The 23351-nt window shown below is 37.2% G+C and overlaps 2 protein-coding genes across 6 annotated transcripts; one reads left to right on the top strand and one right to left on the bottom strand.

Annotated features, from left to right (window-relative positions):
* Positions 1-2777: 2777 nt before the first annotated feature.
* Positions 2778-17421, top strand: malt1 (MALT paracaspase 1). Of its 5 annotated transcripts, none has more exons than XM_067407873.1 (18): positions 2778-2929; positions 6218-6442; positions 6539-6705; positions 7319-7440; positions 7522-7669; positions 7775-7953; positions 8514-8613; positions 8906-8980; positions 9582-9605; positions 9680-9703; positions 9813-10016; positions 11612-11789; positions 11891-11962; positions 12066-12193; positions 12484-12633; positions 13191-13348; positions 14647-14772; positions 14903-17421. In XM_067407873.1, the coding sequence occupies exons 2-18, from the start codon at positions 6294-6296 to the stop codon at positions 15359-15361; spliced, it is 2463 nt and encodes an 820-aa protein (XP_067263974.1). In that variant the 5' UTR covers positions 2778-2929; positions 6218-6293; the 3' UTR covers positions 15362-17421. The 5 variants fall into 5 exon arrangements, with proteins under 5 accessions (XP_067263974.1, XP_067263973.1, XP_067263976.1 ...); XM_067407872.1 differs by having other exon boundaries at positions 7316-7440; XM_067407875.1 differs by lacking the exon at positions 8906-8980.
* A 1363-nt stretch (positions 17422-18784) lies between these two features.
* Positions 18785-21792, bottom strand: cplx4b (complexin 4b). Its single transcript, XM_067407906.1, has 3 exons — positions 21728-21792; positions 21303-21390; positions 18785-19208 (listed from the first exon to the last, which is right to left on the bottom strand). The coding sequence occupies exons 1-3, from the start codon at positions 21790-21792 to the stop codon at positions 18981-18983; spliced, it is 381 nt and encodes a 126-aa protein (XP_067264007.1). The 3' UTR covers positions 18785-18980.
* Between the last annotated feature and the right edge of the window lie 1559 nt (positions 21793-23351).

The following is a 23351-nucleotide window of genomic DNA, read 5'->3' as shown; positions in this document are numbered from 1 at the left end:
GGTGTATTACAGGTAAAAAATGATATAAATACTGTTCGGTGTCTCGCACAAACCGATCGTTTCGTGTCTTAGGGCATCAATGTGCCGTCACGAGCCGCAGGTTTTAATTTGGATTTGTCTATGGAAGTTTTTTCGACTCTTATTGTTCAAGTTCCCAATCACTGCTATTATTTGACTGACAGACGGCAGCGGTTGCAGTTAAAAATCATAATTTGCGTTCGACTGAAGAAAAAAAGTCATCTACATCTTGGATGCACTGGGGGTAAGCAGATAAACATCAAGTTTTCATTTTTGGGTGAACTATCCCTTTAAAACAAGCTTAAAACAACTAAAAATCAAGTTATATCTTATTTTAATTCAACCCATGAGCATTTTTATTTTCTTTGAAGAAACGATTCCCACGCAAACTTGGATAATACAAGGAAGCCTTATTAAAAAGTGTTATTTCTAGACCTCAAAAAGTCATGTAAATGAATGAAATCTTACACTACAAAAATTATCTTCTTACTCTGTATTTTTTTTCTATTGTTTTTCAGTACAAGTATCTAAACATTCTTAAATTAAGATGTATTTGAGAAGTCTTGTTTACTAAAAAGTGATAAAAATTAAATGAATAACAAGAAAAATAAGTCTGTCAGAGAGGTAAAATATTATGTTCTTTTTTTCTTTTTGAATGAAGACACCACTGGAAGATTTTTTTTTATTATTTTAAGAGTAGACTCACTTAATTTGAACTCAGTTAAGTTTTTTTTTTTTTCACAGACAAGGCTTAAGGCTAGTCCCAGACTAAAATGCACGTTTAAGCCGTTTTAATTGAAAGCAACTTGCACTGACATATTTTAAAATAGCTTAATTAAGAAATTTTAGATATTTGCTGAGTAAGAAAAATTTGTTTGCAGTGGAGGCTATAACTCCAAGTGCATATTTATAATGAATTTATATATTTATAGTATTGCCAATATATATATACAATTTAAAATAACTGTTTTCTATTTGAAGATATTTTAAAATGTAATTTTTAAAATGTAAATTATTTCTGTGTTGGCAAAGCTGAATTTTCAACATCATTACTCCAGTCTGCAGTGTCACGTGATCCTTCAGAATTCATTCTGATATGCCAATTTGCTGCTCAAGAAACGTTTATTATTATTATTATTATTATATTTTTTCAGGATTATTTGATGAATAGAAAGTTCAAAAGAACAGCATTTATCTGAAATATAAGTCTTTTGGAACATTATAAATGACTATACTGTCACTTTTGATCAATTTAATGCATCCTTGCTGAATAAAAGTACTAATTTCTTTTATATCTTCACACACACACACATACACACACACACACACACACACACACACACACACACACACACACACACACACACAAACACAAAAAAAAACCCTTATTGACCCCAAACTTTTGAACGGTAGTGATATGCTTTCAGATCAATTCTGTTCTGTTGTACTTTCTATTCATCAAATAATTCTGAAAACCTTATGCTGCGTTCACACCGAACGCGTCTGGGGCGTCTGAGGCGTCTGACTTACATGTTAAGTCAATGCAAACGCGCGTCTAGAGGTCCTGCGGCGAATCGGCCGTTGACGCGCGAATGGCGCGGCGCGAATTGAGCGTTCACGCGGCTGACGCGCGAATTGAGCGTCTGACGCCCAAACGCCCGAGTTGAAAAATCTGAACTTTGGCGTAAATTCGCGGCGCGTTAACCAATCAGGGACTCTGCTTTGGTAGTAACGTGTTTATGATGTGATCAGTGATGCCGGAGACCAGAACAAAGATGTCGCTGTGTGTAACGTTAGCCACCCTGAGTTCTGTGATGTGTCATTATATTTTTATCGAGACAGGAATAAAAAGGACCTTGCCTGGAAGAGAATAAGCGAAGAAATCGGACAATCTGGTTAGTTGTAAAACTTTTTGCATGATTTTAGCCGTTGATACTAGCCCACCTTCTAGCTAGCAAAAGTCGGCCGGCATAACCGAGTTAAATTGCCGCTACAGGTTTCCAACTGACGATATTATGTGTTTATTCAGAGGATCTGTGCAGAAAGAGATGAAAGCCCCTCCTATGACGCGAATTCGCGTCTGAACACACTTTGTTTAGACGCGCGAATTGAGCGAATTTTACGCGCGTCTGAAGCGTCTGACTTCAAAATGTTCAAGCGTCCAACTAGACGCGTCTGGCGCGAATTTGACGCCCCAGACGCGTTCGGTGTGAACGCAGCATTACAGTGAACACACACACACACACACACACACACACACACACACACACAAATATATATATATATATATATATATATATATATATATATATATATATATATATATATATCCCTTATTCCTAATCCTTATCCAGTAGCTAAATCATGAAAAAATGTATAAGTAATTTGGCCTTCCAATATTGTTGTGGGCACTGGGGGACTTTGAGTCAGAAACTGTGTAAGCAAACTGAAAATAAAATAGGCCTAATAAGTATAGTAATCTGGTGACAGAGTAGGCTAGTTAAAACTTTAAACCATTATCACTGTTGTTGATCTGGCTATTAATCAACTAAAATGATGTGAGTATATATGTGTGTGTGTGTGTGTGTAAAGTAATCGTATGAAAAGCATTGGTCAGCTGGTTAAGAAGTTCTCGGGGGACTGAGTCAGTAATTCCTCATCAGTGTACAGGCCTATACATTATGTTTACGAAGAGCGAGTCTTTTTTTTGACTATAAGAACACACTTCCGTTTAAGAACTCTTTGAGCTCGGGAGAGACGAACACCTTCCTCTTTGTTAGACATCAGGAAGTGATGCGTACACACACGTATTTTTTGTAAGTTGGATTTCCCCGCATCAGTCAGTGCAGCGAAGAATTAATGGGAAATATTTCTAATAGGATACATCATGACAGCATCTGATCTGCCTGCGGTATGTTCGCTCGATGTTTACACTCTTTCTGTTCGTGGTGAATTCTGATCGGTTTTATCTCTTTTTGTTTGCAAGAACACTTATATTTAGAAGTTCATATCATTTGAGTAGGCTAATCTGCATTTGAAAATATAAATTAGGAAGGAATGGCGCTGTAGTTTTCAAACATTCATCACTCATATTCTGTTCTTACGGTTGTGCACTTTAAAAAGTGAAACTATTTTAAAGTTAGTTTTCTCAACAAATGAACATTTTTCCTTCATGTAGCCTAGTCATCTTCCTGTCGTTCCAAACCCGTATCGACTTACTTTCTTCTGTTAAACATATTTAAAAGAAAAATGAGGCGGAATGACAGCTCGCTCTCCATTGAATTGCAGTGGTGACTTGGGCTGTCTTTCTCTCTAACATCTCATTAATTCGGAAAGAAACAACGTCTTACAGGTTTGGACATGAAATTTTAATTTTAATTGAGCTATCCCTATAGCTACTTTCACTTACCTGACCCATTAAAAAACTTTAACCGGTGTAGCCTAATGAAGTCAGGTTGACACACACACACACACACACACACACACACACACACACACACACATTGATCAGGCATAAGATTATGACCACCTTCAACAATGCTTAGGTAGGTGGTACATGTCAAAGTAACATCCACATGGATGGCAGGACCCAAGGTTTCCCAGCAGAACATTGGCCAAAGCATCACACTGCTTGCCTTCTTTCCATAGTGCTTCCTGAAGCCATGTGTTCCCCAGGTAAGTGACGCACACGGCCATCCATGTGATGTAAAAGAAAATGTGATTCATCAGATCAGGTCACCTTCTTCCATTGCTTCGTGGTCTAGTTCTGATGCTCACTGTTGGCACTTTTGATGGTGGACAGGGGTCAGCATGGGCACCCTGACTGGTCTGCAGCTATGCAGCCCCATATGCAACAAACTGCAATGCACTGTGTATTCTGACACCTTTCTAGCATTAACTTCTTGAGCAATTTGAGCTGCAGTAGCTCATCTGTTAGATCGGACCACAAGGGCCACGCGCAATAATGAGCCTTGGCCGCCCATGACTCTGTCGCCAGAGTACTGTTCCATCCTTGGACCACTTTTGATAGATACTGACCACTACAGACCAGAAACACCCCACAAGAGCTGTTTTGGAAATTATCTGACCTAATCATCTAGCCATCACAATTTGGCCCTATAGTCAAACTCACTCAAATCCTTACACTTGCCCATTTTTCCTGCTTTTAACACATCAACTTTGGGGACAAAATGTTCACTTCCTGCCTATATCCCACCCACTAACAGGTGCCGTGATGAAGAGATAATCAGTGTTATTTGCTTCACCTGTCAGTGCTCATAATGTTATGCCTGATCGGTGTATATACTGTATATTAGCATTTTACAACATGAAACACTTTTAGGTGAACTGTAAATACAGTTTCAGTGTCTGGGCATATTAATATCTGGATTTTAGGCTAAATATTATAAAAATGTTTAAGGTAAAGTCTAGCATATATTTTTTGCAGTTCATTTCATGTCATGTTGTGTCAAATGAATTTTAAAAAGTGCCATATACAGGTGCTGGTCATATAATTAGAATATCATCAAAAAAAGTTGATTTATTTCACTAATTCCATTCAAAAAGTGAAACTTGTATATTATATTCATTCATTACACACAGACTGATATATTTCAAATGTTTATTTCTTTTAATTTTGATGATTATAACTGACAACTAAGGATAATCAAAAATTCAGTATCTCAGAAAATTAGAATATTACTTAAGACCAGTACAAAGAAAGGATTTTTAGAAATCTTGGCCAACGGAAAAGTATGAACATGAAAAGTATGAGCATGTACAGCCCTCAATACTTAGTTGGGGCTCCTTTTGCCTGAATTACTGCAGCAATGCGGCGTGGCATGGAGTCGATCGGTCTGTGGCACTGCTCAGGTGTTATGAGAGCCCAGGCTGCTCTGATAGTGGCGTTCAGCTCTTCTGCATTGTTGGGTCTGGCATATCGCATCTTCCTCTTCACAATACCCCATAGATTTTCTATGGGGTTAAGGTCAGGCGAGTTTGCTGGCCAATTAAGAACAGGGATACCATGGTCCTTAAACCAGGTACTGGTAGCTTTGGCACTGTGTGCAGGTGCCAAGTCCTGTTAGAAAATGAAATCTGCATCTCTATAAAGTTGGTTAGCAGCAGGAAGCATGAAGTGCTCTAAAACTTCCTGGTATACGGCTGTGTTGACCTTGGACCTCAGAACACACAGTGGACCAACACCAGCAGATGACATGGCACCCCAAACCATCACTGACTGTGGAAGCTTTACACTGGACCTCAAGCAACGTGGATTGTGTGCCTCTCCTCTCTTCCTCCAGACTCTGGGACACTGATTTTCAAAGGAAATGCAAAATTTACTTTCATCAGAGAACATAACTTTGAACCACTCAGCAGCAGTCCAGTCCTTTTTGTCTTTAGCCCAGGCGAGACACTTCTGATGCTGTCTGTTGTTCAAGAGTGGCTTGACACAAGGAATGCGACAGCCGAAACCCATGTCTTGCATACGTCTGTGCGTAGTGGTTCTTGAATCACTGACTCCAGCTGCAGTCCACTCTTTGTGAATCTCCCCCACATTTTTGAATGGGTTTTGTTTCACAATCCTCTCCAGGGTGCAGTTATCCCTATTGCTTGTACACTTTTTTCTACCACATCTTTTCCTTCCCTTCGCCTCTCTATTAATGTGCTTGGACACAAAGCTCTGTGAACAGCCAGCCTTTTGCAATGACCTTTTGTGTCTTGCCCTCCTTGTGCAAGGTGTCAATGGTCGTCTTTTGGACAACTGTCAAGTCAGCAGTCTTCCCCATGATTGTGTAGCCTACAGAACTAGACTGAGAGACCATTTAAAGGCCTTTGCAGGTGTTTTGAGTTAATTAGCTGATTAGAGTGTGGCACCAGGTGTCTTCAATATTGAACCTTTTCACAATATTCTAATTTTCTGAGATACTGAATTTGGGATTTTCCTTAGTTGTCAGTTATAATCATCAAAATTAAAAGAAACAAACATTTGAAATATATCAGTCTGTGTGCAATGAATGAATATAATATACAAGTTTCCCTTTTTGAATGGAATTAGTGAAATAAATCAACTTTTTGATGATATTCTAATTATATGACCAGCACCTGTATTATCTTCTTTAATATATCTTTCATATGAAATATGTCAGAGAGTCTCAGGACACTGCCTGAAATGTCATGTCAATGTCCCACATTGCAGGTGCTTTGCTGAACATTTAAACCTGAGATCAGCAGATCAACCAATCACAGTTGTGTATGAGCCATTATCCTCAATCATGTCAGATTTGAATGACAACTCTTTGAACATCAATTTCTTGAAAGAATCTGTGTTAAAGAGGCTCTGTGAGTTTCTTGACAAGGCCAACAATAAGGGATGGCGAAAACTGGGGGAGATTTTGAAAAGTGACAGGCGATTCAAAGTGAGGTAACAACTCTCTTTTTCTCTATTCACATTTTCTTTTAATGTAATATACACTAATAAACTCACAGTCTTGTTTTCTCCTTCCACTCACATGCACAGTCTCGATGATATGGACATGTGTTCTCTGAAGGCTTTGGAGGCAGATGGGAGTCCCTCCCGCACCCTACTCAAACTCATTGGAGATCAAGGATGTATTTTGGGTGAACTGGTTGAGTTTCTACAGATCATGGGTCATACGGATGCCCTGCAGTGCCTTAAACCTCCAGGTACAACTGTCAGCGTAAACATCGTAAAAGAGAGAGTTTATGTCTCAACAGTAGAATGCTGCATCACTTTATCTTCTGTTGACTGTTTTGTACTCAGATATTAAATCGCAGTTGTAATTCAAACATGACCTTGACAAATGCTTGAAGTAATATTTCTCTTAGGCCAACACATTTTCTTAACTGATTATCAAGGAAAATTCTGTGAAATAGATTTAGACATGGTAAAATGTGTTAAAAAGAAATTATTAAGGTGTGGTCACACAATTTCATCGAAATTTTGCAGGCAAAAAGCTCTGTTGTCAATAGTGTATTGATGTATGAACTTTCGCCCTCACACGAAATTCCTGATCGCATGAATTACTATTGAAATGTCTGGATTTTACCTGCAAAAATTCTCTTAACAGTAAACGTGGCCGCACCTTTACACTCTTTTTTGTTACTGGAAGCATTATAACTTTTGCCAAAATATTTAATAAACACACAACTTTGTAAATTACATGCATTCAAATTCTGCAGAAATTCTTGGCATATATTCTGTGCAGATATAGCCATAAGTGATTTATTTGCATTTCTAAGGCAGATTCATATGCTGTTTTCTGAATTGATTTAGCAGGAATTCAGATCCTCGTCCAGCCACAGTCAGTGGCTGTCATTGCTGGACACAACCTTCGTCTCAGCTGTTGTGCTGTTGGTGCGTCACATGTGCAGTTCCAGTGGTTTAAGAAAACGGAAGAGGTGGGTAAACTTATGATATTACAATGAGAAACATAATTATCAGTCATCCACATCAATCATATAACTAACACGACCCTTCAGGTATATAACAGCTCTTCTCCAGACTTGGTGTTCAGCCCAGTTCAGGTCAAAGATGCAGGGTTTTACATCTGTAGGGTGAACTGTGGAAGCACATATGAGTTCAGTCACTGGGCCCAAGTAGACGTCCTTGATGTTCCACCAAGATATGGTAAATCATTTCTGATCAGCAGAGGAAAGAGAGAAATTGGGTTGAAATGTCTTGATATTGTCACTGTATGTCATTGATATCAAAATGGATGCTTTTTTTGTACAGGATTAGTGTCTTTGGCATTAGAGGGCAGGCCGAGGGTCCTGATCCAGCCTCAGCCTCAAAGGCTGCTGGTGGGTGATCTACTCTATCTGGAGTGTGGAGCTATTGGCAGACCTCTACCGCAATATCAATGGTACAGAAATGGAGTGCCGGTCAAAAAAGCCAACAGGAGGAAGTACACTGTAAGAGGATAAATTTACTATTGTATTACATGTTGTACTGTATTTTCTTTTTTGAGACAGTTTAGATGCAGTAGATTAAAAAGAGAAAACATGGAATAGGATTTACTTTTAAACAAATTTAAATTGTTAGTAACTAAATTTTAAATGTAACTAAATGTCATCAGTTACTCACCCGCATGTTGTTCTAAACCTGTAAGACTTTCTTTCAACTTTGGAAAATGAAGATCTTTTAAATGAAATCCAAGAGATTTCTGTCCCTCCATTGACAGTCCACGCAACTACCAATTTGTAGCTTCAAAAAGTTTGTCATAAAACTAATTCATATGAATCGAGAAGTTTAGCCCATTTTTTCTGGAGACTTGATAGCTTTATATGATGAACAGATTGAATTTTCTTTAAATTTTCAGGTGGGGATTTAATTTTTTTTTTTTTTTTTACTTTCAATTTTCATGTAAAGCATGTTCCAGTTTTGTTTTGTTTTGTTTTATTTACAGTTTTTTTAAGATTTTTTTTTTCAATGAAGTGAGAGTGATTGAATAATATGATTTGGTTTAAATTAGGTCAAGAATTTGTTGCCAGAGCACGAGGGAAGATATCGCTGCGAGATCTTCTGCAATAATGAGCGAACATGGAGCAATGAAGTCGATGTTGTTGTTATTGGTATGTATCAAGTCTTTTGTGTTATATTTATTTTTGGTTAGATGATTTCTGATCAAATCAGTTTTCTCAACAGTAGTGAGTTATAAGTAAATCGATATAGTTAGGAAGCCAAGAAGTCTTTGCAATGTCATGTGTATCCTATCCTATCCAACCTCTAAAAGCATAACCTTGATTTGTATAGTGTAAGTGGACTGCCTTATTTAGAGTTATCAATAAAGAAGTGTGAGCTGCTCTCTTTTTAAATTAAAATTCTCTTCGTATTTTGTGGTCCAACCCCTTGTTCCTTCTCAAGAAAATCCTTGCCATTCTGAAATGAAAGAGCCAAGAATATCTCTTCAAATTTCAGGAGCGATGGAGTGCTCTGAAGGTATTATGTAAGATGTATTAGCACCTCTCTAACATCTAGGGACTTTTGGCATTAATCTGAATCTGGTGCATGTCATACCTAATCATTATACTGTCATTACGATTTATGCACGCTATAACAACTTATAATGAACGTTTCAGGTTCAAAACAAGCTCCATGAACAGCAATACCATTAATAATGTGAATGCATTACATTAAACATGATTTTTTTTAATTGCTTATTTCTGAAGTAATCGACAGCATGCCACAGTTGAGCTTGTATTGAACCCGGAAAACTCCTTTAAATATTTTTCCCTACTCTCTTGACCTCTCTTACTGATTGAGGTGGTGGAGGACACTTTTAGATCCGATTCCTTCAGTAATGCAGTCTGTTGTAAAAATGAGAACATTCCCATTCAAATTGCAAGGAATGCAGTGTGAGAACAAGATCAAAATGTGACAAAATTATTTTTCTTAAGTGGCATTAAGGGTTCACTGTGGCAGGATTGGTCAAAAAATGTATTCTATTTGTGATCTATAAGCTTTCTTTTCATTGGTCTTCATCATGTGCCTTCAGAGAAGAATCCTCTAAACACCTAGTATATTTGTTTCTCTTTTTCAGATGACTTTCTGACTGTTGAGAAGGGTAAGTTTTTGTGTTCCCATTTTAGATTTCTTGCTTTTAGTAAGTCAGTGAATAATTATGACTTTTTTCATCAGATTACCTTCATGAGAAACCTTATGGTGAGTAGACCTAATATATTCTATGAATTAATTTAACATGGATAGAAATGAGAACTCAAAATGGCTGGAGTCTCTCTTTTTTTCAGTGAATATGTGTTTCTCCCTTTAGCTACAGACAAAGTGGCTCTTCTCATTGGTAACCTCACATATCGAAACCACCCACAACTGAAAGCACCCATGGTTGATGTGTATGACCTCACTAATTTGCTGCGGCAGCTGAACTTTAAAGTGGTGTCTCTGCTGGATCTGACAGAGTCAGAGATGCGGAACGCTGTGGAGGAATTCTTGTCCCTGCTTCATAAGGGAGTTTATGGTACTGTGTCTTTTGCTATGTAGTTTATGCTACCGTAGTCCACTATAAACATTGTAATTGCCTTGAAAGATCAAACAAACATGATTTTTGGAAAATTGCCACAATAACCATGCCATTTTGCAATATGTAAAACTATAAATAATTGGTTAAATTCTGAATTTAGAGGTGATTAGGAGACTGTTAGTTACAATATTTTCTCACCATTTATTCACCCTCATGTCAATCCAAACCTGTATCATTTTACTTCTTCTGTGGAGGATATCACACTTCTCATTTCCATATAACAGAAGTATATAGTGACAAGGACTGCCTACAAGAAGGTCAAAAAGCACCATTAAAGTACCATCTCTTTGAGCTTTTGTTATTTAAAAAAGTTTTAAAGGTGCCCTAGATTCAAAAATTGAATTTACCTCGGCATAGTTAAATAACAAGAGTTCAGTACATGGAAATGACATACAGTGAGTCTCAAACTCCAGTGTTTCTTATATAAATCTCATTGTTTTAAACAACCTCCGAGGAACAGGCGAATCTCAACATAAGACCAACTGTTACGTAACAGTCGGGATTTACGCCTCCAATATTTGCATATGCCAGCTCATGATTGAGGCATTACACAAGAGCAGCCAGTATTAACGTCTGGATCTGCACAGCTGAATCAACAGACTAGGTAAGCAAGCAAGGACAATAGCGAAAAATGGCAGATGGAGCAATAATAACTGACATGATCCTTGATATCTTGAAATTTTTAGTGATGTTTGTAAATTGTCTTTCTAAATGTTTCGTTAGCATGTTGCTAATGTACTGTTAAAACTGTCCAATAGTGTGTAATGTTAGCTTTAGCCAAAGAGCACTATCGAACTCATTCAGAATCAAATGTAAACATCCAAATAAATACTATAGTTACGCAATAAGACATGTTGCATGACGAACACTTTGTAAAGATCCATTTTGAGGGTTATATTAGCTGTGTAAACTTTGTTTATGGTGTTTAAGGCAACCGCGAGCTCTTGGGGCGTGGATCACGAGATTTAAAGGGGCCGCGTACCCTGAATCGGCACATTTATATTGATAGGCAGTTAAAAAAATTAATAAAAAAAAAAACGGGGGTATTTTGAGCTGAAACTTCACAGACACATTCAGGGGACACTTAAGACTTATATTACATCTTTTGAAAACATGTTCTTCGGCACCTTTAAACTTGTTAAGAGAACAACACTGAAGTTTACCATTTCAACTTGTTTTTGTAAATCAATACTATGATAATACTGTATACCATGATAAATGTTTCAGCAACGATTGTGATACAAAAATTTGATATCATCATATGCAAGTTCAAATTAAGATCTGCCATAAAGCGCACAAGTCACACTAGACCTTTTTTTTTTTTTGTCCTTTTTGGAGTTTGATAGTGTGATTCACCAGCTGCTTTCATTATATAGAAAAGAACAGACCAGACAATATGTAAAATACCTTCTTTTGTGTTCGACAGTAGAAAGAAAGTCATGCAGCTTTGGAACGACATGAGGTTGAGTAAATGGTGACAGAATTTTCTTTTTTGGGTAATCTGACTCTTTGATGATTGCTCCACCCTGTAGGTTTGTTGTATTATGCTGGACATGGTTATGAGAACTTTGGGAACAGCTTCATGGTGCCTGTGGATGCCCCAAATCCATACCGCTCAGGCAACTGTCTCTGTGTTCAGAGCATTCTGAAACTGATGCAGGAGAAGGAGACTGGACTCAATGTGTTCCTCCTGGATATGTGCAGGAAAAGGTGGGGATTGTGTGGTTTTAAAATGCAGGATAATACACTGTATTCAAACTGATAATTCATACATTGGTTGTCATCATTCTAACACTAATATATTGTTTCAGAAATGTACATGATGACGCCATGCCAAATGTCATGCTCAAAGTTACAGCCAATATTGTGTTTGGATATGCCACGTGAGTTTTTCAGTGTCTTTCTTTTTCATCCAGAAATAGCATGCTGAAGTACATTTTGTTCTCTATCTGACATGTTATGCTGCTATATATTATTTTTGTGAAGTTGCCAAGATGCTGAGGCTTTTGAGTTGAGTTCAAGTGGATTCACCAATGGAGTCTTTATCAAATTCCTGAAGGAGCGCCTCCTAGAGGATGAGAAGATAACTGTTCTGCTAGACAGTGTGGCTGAAGGTGAGGGAAGGGAACCATGAGCATGTTAAAGTTAAATGAAGCATTACAGCTTTTATTAGTTAAATGCTGGTCCATTAAGCTCAAACAAATGATTAACTGATTTGAAATGAGTACTATTTCAGTACTTAGTTATTTTGCACTATGACTACTACTTCTGCTAAACATGATAATTTCAAAGATTAACTTTGGTAAAAAATAGAATTGAAATATGTCAGTTAAACATGTATATTTCATCTACCTGTGCTTGGTGTGTGTCTTCATTATCAAACAACTGTACTGATTATTTGTAGACATGGGCCAGTTTGACCCCACAAAGGGTAAGCAGGCTCTAGAGATCCGCAGCAGCCTGTCAGAGAGACGTTCCCTCACCGATCCCATCCGCCCCGGGGACTACTCAGATCCAGCTGAGGCACACAACCTGCTCTGGTCTAAAGCACATGGTATTTTCAGTTACTTCAAAATATTGTGCAATTCAACTGTATAAAAAAGGTCCACATTATTGTCAAGATGTATGCATAATTTTAGTAAAATTTAAACAGAATATTAATAATTTTTTAAAAAGGCATATTTAAAAAAAACATTTTAGTTGCAAGTAATGTGAAAAACAAAAAGTATCAATTAAAATCAAAACCATTTATTACAATGTATCAAACCAAAATCTATCCAATAATGTAATGTGCTAAATCATTTATTAAATAGAGTAACAGTTAAACTGGTTTATTTTAATCAACCATATTCTTTCTTCTAACAAATGTTCAGTGAATTTGTATTTTGCTACAGAATTATTGTTTTATCAACAGTAAGTTTTAATTGAAATCATGTCATTATGTCATGATGATGCATATTTTTCACCTCTTTTTCATTATTGTTGACAATACACCCCAAAAGAAAATCTTGTTGATGATATTAACACTGATGGTATTTCAAGATAAGTGAAATAGGAACTGGAATTCAAACTAATGTAACATTTTCAAATGTTTCATTTGTTTAAACCCAGAACTGCCAGAGAGTAAAATTCTGGACTTTGACTGTGGAGTTCAGATAAAAATGGACTTTGCTGCTGAGTTCTCCAATGTGCTGGTCATCTACACCAGCATTGTGAAAAAGCCAGAGGAAATGCAGTCATGCCAGGCACACATAACTAACCTTCCTCTGGTAAGTGGTCTTTGTTTTTATTTTAATGAAAGAATCTGCAATATCTCATTATTTATTCATATAAACTGCCGTTCAAAGGTTTGGGGTCAGCAAGATTTAAAAAAAAATTAAGAAGCTCATTTAAAGAATACTTTTATTCAGCAAGGATGCATTAAATTAATGACAGTAATCACATTTATAATGATACAAAAACATCTGTTTCAAATAAACTCCTTTGTACTTTCTATTCATCAAAGAATCTTGAAAAAATGTATCATGGTTTCCACAAAAATATTAAGCAGCAATACTGATTTAACATTGATAATAATAATACATTTTTCTTGAGCACCCATTCAGCTGTAAGGAACCCCCACCGGCCCCAAAACGGAATCCGACGGACTGGGTGAAGTTTAACGCGTGTATGTCTTTTCAGCGCCCATGTGAAGTTCACTTAATTTCACTCGTTTAATCTGACTCCAATTTCAAATGATTATTAGTCTTAGATTGTGTTTCCAATTAGAAATGAATCGTTATGTATTAATTTCAATTGTTCGTTCATCAGGAACCGCACAGAGATACTCGCCCCGGTATTCGCGGTAAACTCACGAACATAAACTCGCCAGTCTGATCTTCGTCAGAGGGTGTAATAAGTTAGCTAATACCTTTAGTCGGTTGCCTACTGCTCACTTGAACAAAAGTGTATTTTAATTTAGCCACTTCCTGTAGATCCTGTGCATCCTGTAGATGTTGTGAGGGCAATTTAGGGCAAGGCGTTGTCCTATGGTATTTCTTTTAGATCTTCTCTCCAGATGAGCTTTATTGCTTTATTGCAGGGCACTGATCTCAGTTTTTTGAGCAGGAAAATCAAGTCCTACACAGCATATTAGAATGATTTCTGAAGGATCATGTGACACTGAAGACTAGTAATGATGCTTAAAATTCAGCTTTGCCATCACAGGAAAAAAGTATATATTTTAAAATATATTAAAATAGATTTGTTCCCCCACAATATTACTGTATTTTGATTAAAGAAATGCAGCCTTGGTGAGCATGCGAAACGTTTTTCTGAAACATAAAAAATTGTACTGAACCCAAACTTTTGAACTAGTGTTCATCCAGAGAAATAAGTGAAATAGTAATTGGGCTAATTATTTAGCTATACAGTTTAACTAATCTTTTTTTGTTGTTATTTAAGTACAATCTTAATTGGATTAATTGCATTCTAAACATTTTTCCATAATTCCTCTATTAAAGCATAAAATGTGTTTCTTAACATGTGTTTACGATAAACATGAATGCTTTGAATCTTGACTTTGAAGGACCTGGACTTAGACCCTAAGCTGATGAATAAGGAAACTGTGGAGGAAACAGGAAGCTTCTTACTTTCAGGCAGTCTTCCTCAGCACTGCCTCTACACCAGACTCAGCTCAGTGCAGAAACTCAAGGTACATCTCAAGATTTCGTCAACACATCATAATCTAGAAAGACTGATTCACAATAGTTCTGTAGCTAGATTGGGATTCACAATACATATTTAATTCAAAACTACATTGATCCTTTCTTCCTGTTTTACAGGAGGAATTAGCTTTCACTGTCTGCCTACAAGTCCAGTTTAACTCCCTAGATGACATGGTCCAGTGGAACATGGACGTTAACATCGGCAAGCCTCTCACCTCCAAACTGGATCTCAACCGGCCCACCAGGAAGAACAGCTGCCAGCTGACGTGTCACATGCCGCACAGCCCCTCGACCAGCCCCAGCCACAGTCCCGCATGTGACCGCCGCTTCCACAGCCAGAGCCCCTGCTTCCCCCAGCAGCACTCCAACCCCTACCTCAACGTCTGTGAGCCTCTCCACGGAGCTATTGGAGGTTATGAGGACTTGCGATTGTATGGTGACCATACATATCAATACGAGAACATGCCATGCTCACCCTTCCTGAACCCACCGAGCATTCCCATTGAGACCACTGATGACATTGATGACATGCAGAATGAGTTCATGAATAGTTTACAACTCTATAACAATCCTTGAGTGAGTACAAAGTGCGAAACAGATAATTAAAGAGAAAAGTCCACCCAAAATGAAATTCTTGTCCTCATGCCTTCCTAAGATATATGACTTTCTTTTCTCAGTTGAACACAAACAAAGATTTTTAGAAAAATAATCTATCTCTGTGAGTTCCATAGGCATGGTGGCCATGTCCCCACCACTTTTTGCAAGGGTTGATATTGTCCTCATCACTTTTTTGAGACATCTCGCTACACAGATATACTAAGGGTGCGTTCACACTTGTCATGTTTGGTTCGATTAAAACGAACCCTGGTGCGACTGCTCGGATAGTGCGGTTCATTTGAACATATGTGAACCCTGGTGCGCACCAAACAAGCGGACCGAGACCGCTGAAAAGATGGGTCTCGGTGCGGTTCGAATGATATATGAACGTAAGACGGACCAAAGACATGTAACCGAACCAAAAACAGGAAGTAGAGACCCTAAAAAGGACAGAATCCTCACGCATGTCGGTTTTTCTTGTCATAATCGCAAGTTTGCCCATCACAGGCATCAGACGCGCGTCTCCATGCAGCAGATCATTTGTGTGTGTGACGGATGGATTCCCGCCGGTGTTTTGACTACTTTACACATTTTATAAGCTCTTCACGAGTTCCCAACTGGCCAAAATACCATCACATGCAGGCTACGCACCGCTATGCACACACAATGAGCGCATTTACCTCAGAAAACAGCATTGTTTTGGATGTTCGGTAAGTTCCGTCTCAAAATAGGCAATACGTCATAAAATCCGACCAATCACATTGTGAATGTATCCCTATGCCTGAAGGTTCGGTATCTTTTGGTTCCGTGATAAAATTGCCAATGTGAATGCTAACCGGACCAGGACTAAATGTTTTTTTTTCTTCTTTGGTCCGGACCAAATTAACCAAACGAACCGAACTACAAGTGTGAACGCACCCTAAAAGCAAATGAAACCTATCCAGTTGATGTTCATTTGTGTTAAATAAGAGCCGTTCGTTGCCAGTGTTATGAGTGGCAGAACTTTCTCTTTTTGTTCGTGCATAGTCTATACAATCATTAATGACCATCTGTGATTTTAAATAGGAAAACTAAACTATACGAGGGCAGATTAGAAACTGAAACCTCTGACATGCTTGAAAAAAGTTCTACCACCAGACCATTAGGGAATCCAAATGCTTATTGTAAATCTATGTATTTATTCACTAATGTGAAGAATCTCAGGACTAACAATATATTGTATTATAGATATATAGTAGGTGTTAAGAATGAAACTCACAATTAAATCACATTAAACATGAGTTCTTAATTGTTCTATTGAAATTGATTTCTGGACATCGTAATGTTATTTTTTTCTACAATTGTTATTGTACATATCTGATATAGCACATTCCCCCCACACACAAACGCACATGTACACACACACACACACGCACATGTACACACACACACACACACACTCCTGTCCCAGCCACTTTTTAAAACAGTTACACCACTGGTGAGTTCATATAATGCAAGTAGATGGGCTCCTCAAAGTTGATGCTTCAAAAATCACAGAAAACAAGCACAATGCTAACCCATATGACCCCAGTTGATGAATCAATAACTTCTGAAGCGAAACGATGTGGTGTGTGTGTGTAAATATCACTCAGGTTGATGCAAGCGTGTTGTGAAACTCACGTGAGAAGTGATGTCCTGTGTGCTCTGCGTTACTTTTTGCGCTTACATCATGCTTTGCAACATGATGACGTTTACAGCAAGTGAACTTATGAACCCACGTGTGACAGTTAGCCAATGGTGATATATTTTTTAAATATTAGTACTTTTCTTATACAGACCTATCATTACACTTCATAAGACATTGATTCAGCAACTGGGGTAGTATGGTTTTTGAACTGTCGGCTTGGTAGGTCCCATACACTTCAATTATATTGACTCGAAGAAGTGGATTATTCTGATAAAATATTCATTTGTGTTCATTTGAAGAAAGAAAGTCATATATTTGGGATGGCATGAGAGTGAGTAAATGAGAGAGTTTTCATTGTGGGTTTATGTTAAAGGAACACTCCACTTTTTTTGAAAATAGGCTCATTTTTCAACTCCCCTAGAGTTAAACAGTTGAGATTTACCGTTTTCGAATCCATTCAGCCGATCTCCGGTTCTGGCGGTACCACTTTTAGCATAGCTTAGCATAGTTCATTGAATCTGATTAGACCGTTAGCATCGCGCTTAAAAATGACCAAAGAGTTTTGATTTTTTTCCTATTTAAAACTTGACTCTTCTGTAGTTAAATCGTGTACTAAGACCAACGGAAAATAAAAAGTTGTGATTTTCTAGGCCTATATGGCTAGGAACTATACTCTCACTCGTAATAATCAAGGAACTTTGCTGCCGTACCATGGCTGCAGCAGGCGCAATGATATTACGCAGCGCCCGTGAGCCCCTGTGAACATGCCTTGCAACCATGGAGACGTTTGTGAGAGACGCTGCGTAATATCATTGCGCCTGCTGCAGCCATGATACGGCAGCAAAGTTCCTTGATTATTACGCCTGAATGAGAGTATAGTTCCTAGCCATATCAGCCTAGAAAATCGCAACTTTTCATTTTCCGTCGGTCTTAGTACACGATTTAACTACAGAAGAGTCAAGTTGTAAATAGGAAAAATATCGAAACTCTTTGGTGATTTTTAAGCACGATGCTAACGGTCTAATCAGATTCAATGAACTATGCTAAGCTATGCTAAAAGTTGTACCGCCAGAACTGGAGATCGGCTGAATGGATTCGAAAACGGTAAAACTCAACTGTTTAACTCTAGGGGAGTTGGAAAATGAGCCTATTTTCAAAAAAAGTGGAGTGTTCCTTTAAGGGTGAAGGGTGTCATTAAAGTTAAAATACAGTCTCATATCCCATCTTAATGTCCAGACTATAAATCAATTATGAGTAATCCATTGATAAATTGACTGCATTATTTTTGCATTTACCTTTGGTGGTGGTAGTGATGCAAAAATTATATCCCAGGTGGTCATGTCTAATTTCCAACAGTTTTCAGTCTGCACCTTCATGTGACTAACTTATTACGGAACCTTCAAAATATTTTATCGTGAAGAAAATATTGTAACATACTGTGAACTGTAAGTATTTAGTGGTTTAGTATTTAGTGTTAAAAATCTCTTCATATCTTTACATTTAAACATGTCCTTTTCATGTGGATTTTAAACAGTTATTTAGAAAAATAACCTTTATTTTTAAATAAAAAGTGCATGAATCAAATATAATGATTATTTTTTAACATGTAGATGTTGGTCATAAGTCATAACATTGACTTTGCTATTTAAGATTACTGAGTATTAAGTCAATCACGTTTTTTTTTTTTTTTTTTTGTTTTTTAAAGAAAGAAAAAGAAGATCAAGGAACAAAAAAAACAACAACAAAACAGATTAAGATAAAAAAAAAAAGAACCAAATGAAAGGAATAAATTCACAAATTAATTTCTGAACAATGACATTGATTTCTTAAAGAGTGATCGACATCAGGTTATTGAAACTATTAATAGTTTCACTGCATAAGTAAATGAGTGTCAGGATTCGACAACTAGATAACTTCAACCTCTTCTACACATTACATAACGGTGCACTTCTCCTCAGCCTTGGATTTCATCTCCACAAACGTAGCCTGAGCCTTTTCTTTGATCTGCCCCATATCCATGTTCTGAATGTTCTTCATTTGACCCATGATGGATTCCTCCTCCTCCTCCACTGGCGCTTCTCCATCCACCATCTTAATCAGTTCTTCTGGCACGTCAATGTCATCTCCGGCCTGCTGAATCATAATCTCATCCTGTTCGCTCTGGGAAAAACAATCAGCATGTAAATCAAATCTAATAAAGAAATCTTGATAGCTGTTCTTTGCTTATATTTTAAGGATTATGTAAAAATGGACAAAAATGAAAATTATACCATTTGGTTCCAATTTCAAAAGATATATATATTTAGATAATAATTGCGGTTGCTTCTGATGGCTTGCGGTTATTGTTAGACTGATACTAATAATAATAATTTGTATTATTTTCACATATGAAAATAAAACCCCTAAATTTTTAATATGTGGTTACATCTTTGCAAATTTGTAAGTTTAGTTAAAAGCAGGGTTGCCAGGTTAGCACAACAACAAAAAAACTAGCCCAATGGCCAATCGAAAATGCAATTTTCTTTGTCAGGGGGTGGGTCGAAGTGCCGAATTCGGACTTCCAGAGGGGGTCTGGGGGGGGTGAGGGTGCAGGGAGGTGGGTGTTGGAGCATTGAAATTTTACACCGATAAGGTGGGGACGCCTTCAATCAGCAAAAAAAATCAATTCTGGGCAACAATTTAAAAGGACCCCAATTCCACTGGTAAACCGCGGATTTGGTAACACTGGTTAAAAGCCTAAACCTTAAACACTACATTACTTTAACTGCATCACTGTAAGTATAGATTTTTTATTAGTGGTTCTCAACCGGGGGCAAGACTCACTAGAAGGGCCTCAAGAGGACTTTAATTTAATTTGAAATAAGACCAAACAAGTATTAAAATAAGTTAAAACAACAAAATCAAATTGTATATTTCTTATTTTACTTCACCCGTCTTTTTCTTTTTAAGAACCAGAGATAGCCTAATTATAAAAGACTGATTTATACACTTGGAAAGGCCATTTAAATTTAAAAAATCTTATAGGCTACCTCCCTTAATTGGCATTTTTATACATTTTCCCTAGGGAGTTAAACTTCTCTAAAGATGATTTCCAGTAGGCTATAACTGTTCTTATGAATGAGTCTTCATTTCAACAGATGTCAATCAACATGAAATCTTGGTAAATTGGTGGCTAATTTTTTTTAGCCCCGCCCCTTTTCAGCGCTGTGTTCGTTGTGTTCTGTCTTCCAGTTTGTATTTCGACAGCATGAAGGTAAGATCTTACGGATTTATGAATGAACCGCTCATTTTATAATCTTTCCAGTCTACTGATATTTGTTATGACATCCGCTTCAAACATTACAATGCTCATGATAACTTTCGCTAATGAAGTAAATCCACTTCACCAGCTAATTACTCATTGACAGGTATGCCATAGAAATATACCATTCAAACTACCCTTCAAACACAAAATTCTAAAGATGGGTGCGTGCTTGTTTCTCTGGTGCATAAGGTCAGTGCTTTTAAAGCTCACTTTAGAGAATCACTGCAGGTGGTTAAGCCCTATACAGCCAGAGTGACTCTTTTAGTCTTACTATTTTATGACTTAATCTCCTGCCACAATCTGCAAGGGAAACTTTAATCACATCAATGGTTAAAGTATCACGTGAGTTAATGTGCTGCATACAATCAGTAAGAGACAGGAATAACTCAATTAAGGCAAGACATCTCAGGTGAATAGGATAAAAAATTAACTAAGTGATGTCACCATACATCCTCAGTTGATTTATTACATTTAAGAATTGCATTTTTTATGTTACAATTTTTTGAGGAATAAAACGTTTAGTTAAATAAAGTTTTGTGTATGTAAGTCTGTGCTGGAGTATACTTTTAGCTCTGTTTAGTCTGTACTTTCTCTTCAGCACTGTTATGCTGTGACTTTTACCTCATTTAACATTTCTGAACATTAAAGGAGCTACATGTTTTGTGTGTGTTTGTGTGTTTAAGTCGGCACATGGTTCATACAGAGGTGTTATTTCTCTTACAGTTAGTATTTCAGTGTATACACTCACATTGGATGCTCAGTAGTTCAGCTCTGTCATAGGATGGGAAAGACATGTTGTCTTTCCACTAGTTGAAACAACACATTATGAACATCTATATAGCCCTAAATCTCAAAATTGACAATTGCATGAAAAAACAATGTGTTGCCTGTAGTGTTCTGTCTTAAGCATCATTGAGAGAGATTCCTTTATCTGCGTCTGGGATTCTCACCTTTGGGAGTCGATATTTGTCTCTTAAACAAGTCCTCAAACAAGCCCTCTCTGCTTTTTTTGTAGCAAATTCTGAATCTCTCTCCATCCTTTAATGATGGGAAAAACACAGAGAACAGGAATATAAAATGAACAGCAAAAACACTAGTTGCATTGAAGAACTGTAACAACAGAGTGTTATCAGAAAACACCACAGCATCAGGGTACCTATAGGGGAAATATGGGATACTGTTTCTTTCACATGCAGCTTAAACAATGTAATTCTCAGTAACCCTTATCTGAGTATCAAGAAAAAGAAATACTTACTCACATTCTATGTGAGAATAATACTCAATGAGTTTATAACATTATGGAAAAAACTCACAAATACAGTAAGAGTTTAATTTCTAACACAGAAAGTTTTTTTTTTTCTTTTTTCAAACCTACTTTTCCTCCACCATCTGCTTCTGATATTCCTCATATTCCTCTCTGGACATTCCATCATGAGACATTTTTCTAGATGCTCCTGCTTCTTCAACTGGCTGATCACAATGAGTGTGAAGTGATGATCCTCGCAAAAGAAAGATGCACTATACCTTTCCTTTATTTTTTCTGAATCAAGCTTCATTCTAGCATTAGGATTGGTCTGTCAGAGTAAATCCAATCAGAGGCTTTTCGGAGCAAGAGCCCTACAGACAAGTTGCATCACCAAGAACATCCTGACAATGACCCAGGCCAAAAAAAGAGGAACAATTTTCTGCCAAATTCCATCAGCTCATCTGAGCCCTCTGTTTCCATTGTCAGAAAATAGATTAATTAATCATTTGCTCAACATTTGGAACTTGTCAAAGCCTTGAAGTGTAATATAAAAACAAAGAATTAGACTATTTGTCAGACTATTTGATTGTTAAATAAAAATAACGATAATAAAAACATTATTATTATTGTTAATTATGATACTAATAATAATTACAGTTGCCCCTGCAATCATAAATATTAATAACAATTACAACAACAATACATTTATATTATTATTACCATTTACATCTCAGAAAAAATCGTGATTGCAGTCTTGAAAGTTCTAATAGTTTTGTTACTACATATATGGATAGTTCACCCAAAAATGAAAATTTGATGTTTATCTGCTTACCCCCAGCGCATCCAAGATGTAGGTGACTTTGTTTCTTCAGTCGAACACAAATTATGATTTTTAAGTTCGTTTAGTGCGGTCGGATCGAGCTCTGACAACGGAAGTGATGTCTAACACTCATTGAAGCATATGCGCGAGACATCACTGCCGTTGTCAGAGCGCGATCAGACCGCACTAAACGAACCCTGAACGCAGTTGGACATAGTGGTGTTTTAGAGGTAAATAATTATATAAATACTGTTCGGTTTCTCGCACAAACCGATCGTTTCGTGTCTTAGGGCATCAATGTGTCGTCACGAGCCGCAGGGTTTAATTTGGATTTGTCTATGGGAGTGTTTTAGACTCTTATTGTTCGAGTTCCCGTCCACTCTTATTATAAGACTGACAGACGGCAGCGGTTGCAGTTAAAAATCATCATTTGTGTTCTACTGAAGAAACAAAGTCACCTACATCTTGGATGCACTGGGGGTAAGCAGATAAACATCAAATTTTCATTTTTGGGTGAACTATCCCTTTAAAGCTGCAGTCTGTTTATTTTGCCTCTTTGTCGCCATCTCTGTTTGAAACCTGCAATTGCAGTTATTTGTGGAATTATGATCTTTATGTGGGTTGTGCATTGGCACGGCTCCTCAGCACGGATGAATCTAATGTTTGCTGTCAGTCACCACATCGGTGTGGATACTGCTGTGAATAGGGCTAAGGTAAGGAGTTAGTTTTGAACACTGGCTGGTTATGTACTTAATTAATTTTGGATAATTTTAACCAAAAAAAGTTACGGACAGCAGCTTTAAGCGCTACTTTATTTTTAATTGCATCACTGAAAGTAGGGATTTTATATACTTATAAACATGTTTTGTTCCAACCCAGATCCATTCAAAATATACATGTTAAAAAATACAGAATATATATTTTGAAATATTA

The sequence above is a fragment of the Chanodichthys erythropterus genome, chromosome 13 (assembly GCF_024489055.1).
Source record: "Chanodichthys erythropterus isolate Z2021 chromosome 13, ASM2448905v1, whole genome shotgun sequence".
Lineage (NCBI taxonomy): Eukaryota > Metazoa > Chordata > Actinopteri > Cypriniformes > Xenocyprididae > Chanodichthys > Chanodichthys erythropterus.
Note: the sequence above shows the minus strand (reverse complement) of the source record. Positions and strands in the feature narration are given on the sequence as shown.

Coding starts and splice junctions, on each gene's coding strand:
- malt1 (XM_067407872.1), top strand. CDS start 6,294: ATGTCAGATTTGAATGACAACTCTTTGAACATCAATTTCTTGAAAGAA. Junction 7,441..7,521: donor GGTTTAAGAAAACGGAAGAG/GTGGGTAAACTT, acceptor ACGACCCTTCAG/GTATATAACAGCTCTTCTCC. Junction 8,981..9,581: donor AGCGATGGAGTGCTCTGAAG/GTATTATGTAAG, acceptor TCTCTTTTTCAG/ATGACTTTCTGACTGTTGAG.
- cplx4b (XM_067407906.1), bottom strand. CDS start 21,792: ATGTCTCATGATGGAATGTCCAGAGAGGAATATGAGGAATATCAGAAG. Junction 21,391..21,727: donor AAGCAGATGGTGGAGGAAAA/GTAGGTTTGAAA, acceptor CCATCATTAAAG/GATGGAGAGAGATTCAGAAT. Junction 19,209..21,302: donor ACAAATATCGACTCCCAAAG/GTGAGAATCCCA, acceptor TGTTTTTCCCAG/AGCGAACAGGATGAGATTAT.